The sequence below is a fragment of the Cupressus sempervirens genome, chromosome 11 (assembly GCF_028749045.1).
Source record: "Cupressus sempervirens isolate cs-2001-9-10 chromosome 11, ASM2874904v1, whole genome shotgun sequence".
In the NCBI taxonomy this organism is placed as follows: Eukaryota; Viridiplantae; Streptophyta; class Pinopsida; order Cupressales; family Cupressaceae; genus Cupressus; species Cupressus sempervirens.
The window spans coordinates 554,690,483-554,692,534 of NC_143128.1; the positions used below are offsets into that span (position 1 = coordinate 554,690,483).

A 2,052-nucleotide genomic window follows, 5' to 3' on the forward strand; every position below is an offset into this window, starting at 1 on the left:
TGCAGATCGTCAACACGAGTTGAGATGTCGAGGTCGGCAGAATGAACAATGGTTTTAAAATCTAACTGTGTAAATGACTGCGATGTTCTTCCACGCCTGTCAGATGATTGGAACCGTCGATCGAAGAAATGAGCTTACTACTTTTCAATATCATGATCAGATAAGCAAACATTTCATTTACACCAAATGAAAATTAGCAAAAGGTGGATTTAAATTAATAACAATCTTCACAGCTCTGCTAGCATTACATTGAATTCATTTACAAAGATGTTCCAAAAATAGCAGAAGGTAGACATAGTTTAATAACAATCTTCACATCTCTGCTAGCATTATATTTGATTCATTAATAAATATGTCCCAATATCGCCGTTAAGCCTCTGAGTATTCGACACATTATGATCAGATAAGACAAACATTACTTTAAATGTCACGCATCCAACAAAAGACAAATATAGTTTAACAATCTGAGGGTATCAAATTGGAATCCATCGCAAAATTGTTGCTCCAAGTACACCATAAACCCTCCGATCCAACCCCATTTAACCACCGAAGCCGTACAGAGTTCTGCCCTGCCTCTTGAGAGCATAAACAACATCCATGGCCGTCACAGTCTTGCGCCGCGCGTGCTCAGTGTATGTGACGGCATCTCTGATCACATTTTCCAAGAAGATTTTAAGAACACCCCTGGTTTCTTCATAGATCAATCCACTGATACGCTTGACGCCTCCTCTCCTGGCAAGACGCCTGATGGCAGGCTTGGTGATGCCCTGGATGTTATCGCGAAGAACTTTCCTGTGTCTCTTTGCGCCTCCCTTTCCCAAACCCTTGCCGCCCTTTCCCCTTCCTGACATTTTTGCTTCTTCCTTCCGGAAATCTGTTTTCTCGGTCGAAATTGGATTGGTCAAAACGTAATTGATGAGAATAAAGTTCAAATGACGCTTCACTATTTTATAGTAAGTAATCCAAATCTGTTTGAACCGTCGGATCCGTCCGTTCCCCATGATCCGTGGCAAAAGTCACGATGAGTTTTCAGCCATTGGATTTTCAAATCTAAAAGGTGATTGGGTGTAGGAAGCTGGAAGGATCAAACTGGAACGGCAACTGCCTTGTCTTTTAGAAGTGATGAATGTGAAATTGATTTAGGATCGATTAAATATGAGATTGTTAATTTTATATGACTATAGAATAAAGATCAAAATTTATATATTATATGTTTTCCTTAATTTTGATTTCATTTGAATCAATTTTTTATGTTTTTAAGATAATATATTTATCAATTGAAAATTAAACTTTAAAAATATGATTTGTTAGTTTGAATTTTTTATTTTTTTATAAAACCCATATTTTGAATTATTAAATTAGATTATATATATCATCATATATTATTTATTAATACATTTAAGAATTATTTTAAGAAATTAGATATATATCTATTGTTAAAATATTAAATATATAATTTCAAAGTTATTATACATTTAGGAGTTAAATAATCACATTTTGATAATATAATTCTAAACTCAATAAATTATATATTACATTATTGTAATAAATTAAATTAAAATTACATATTAAATATTAATAAAAAAGTTTATATATAGTTCAAATTTCATTTGTACGTCTTCTTTGTATTTATGTTTCATGATTATTGTTAACATAAGTGCAAGAAGGGAACCATGTAGAAGGAAGGTGGAAAAATGTAACTTGGAATGAAAAGTTGATTATCAAATGTATCTATGTATTTACGATGCATGAAAGCTTAGGTCATTTATCTATAATAAAAAGTTCATGTATAGTTAATCATTAGTAAAAATATAATAAATAAAAAACTTTAAAAAAAGAAATCCTTTTAGAATTAAAAATATTTTCAAAGATGATATTTTCATTCTTATATAAAAATCGAATATAATAAAAAGTTTTAAAAGATTAGAATTAAAATATAATGTAAATAGAATTTAAATTAAATTAAAATTAATAATTTTAGATTGTCATAGAAAAAGTACACTACATTATGTTTTAAGGTGATTGGTTTTGTGCCCATCTTTTGGAGAGACA

At 30.6% G+C, this 2,052-nt stretch overlaps 1 protein-coding gene across 1 annotated transcript; it reads right to left on the reverse strand.

Moving 5' to 3' along the window:
* Positions 1-298: 298 nt before the first annotated feature.
* LOC149530837 (histone H4) lies at positions 299-922 on the reverse strand. Its single transcript, XM_089810781.1, has one exon. It carries the CDS (start codon positions 849-851, stop codon positions 540-542), a length of 312 nt encoding a protein of 103 aa, XP_089666907.1. The 5' UTR covers positions 852-922; the 3' UTR covers positions 299-539.
* Between the last annotated feature and the right edge of the window lie 1,130 nt (positions 923-2,052).

What these genes read in the sequence shown, in the direction of transcription:
- LOC149530837 (XM_089810781.1), bottom strand. Translation starts at nt 851, where the DNA reads ATGTCAGGAAGGGGAAAGGGCGGCAAGGGTTTGGGAAAGGGAGGCGCA.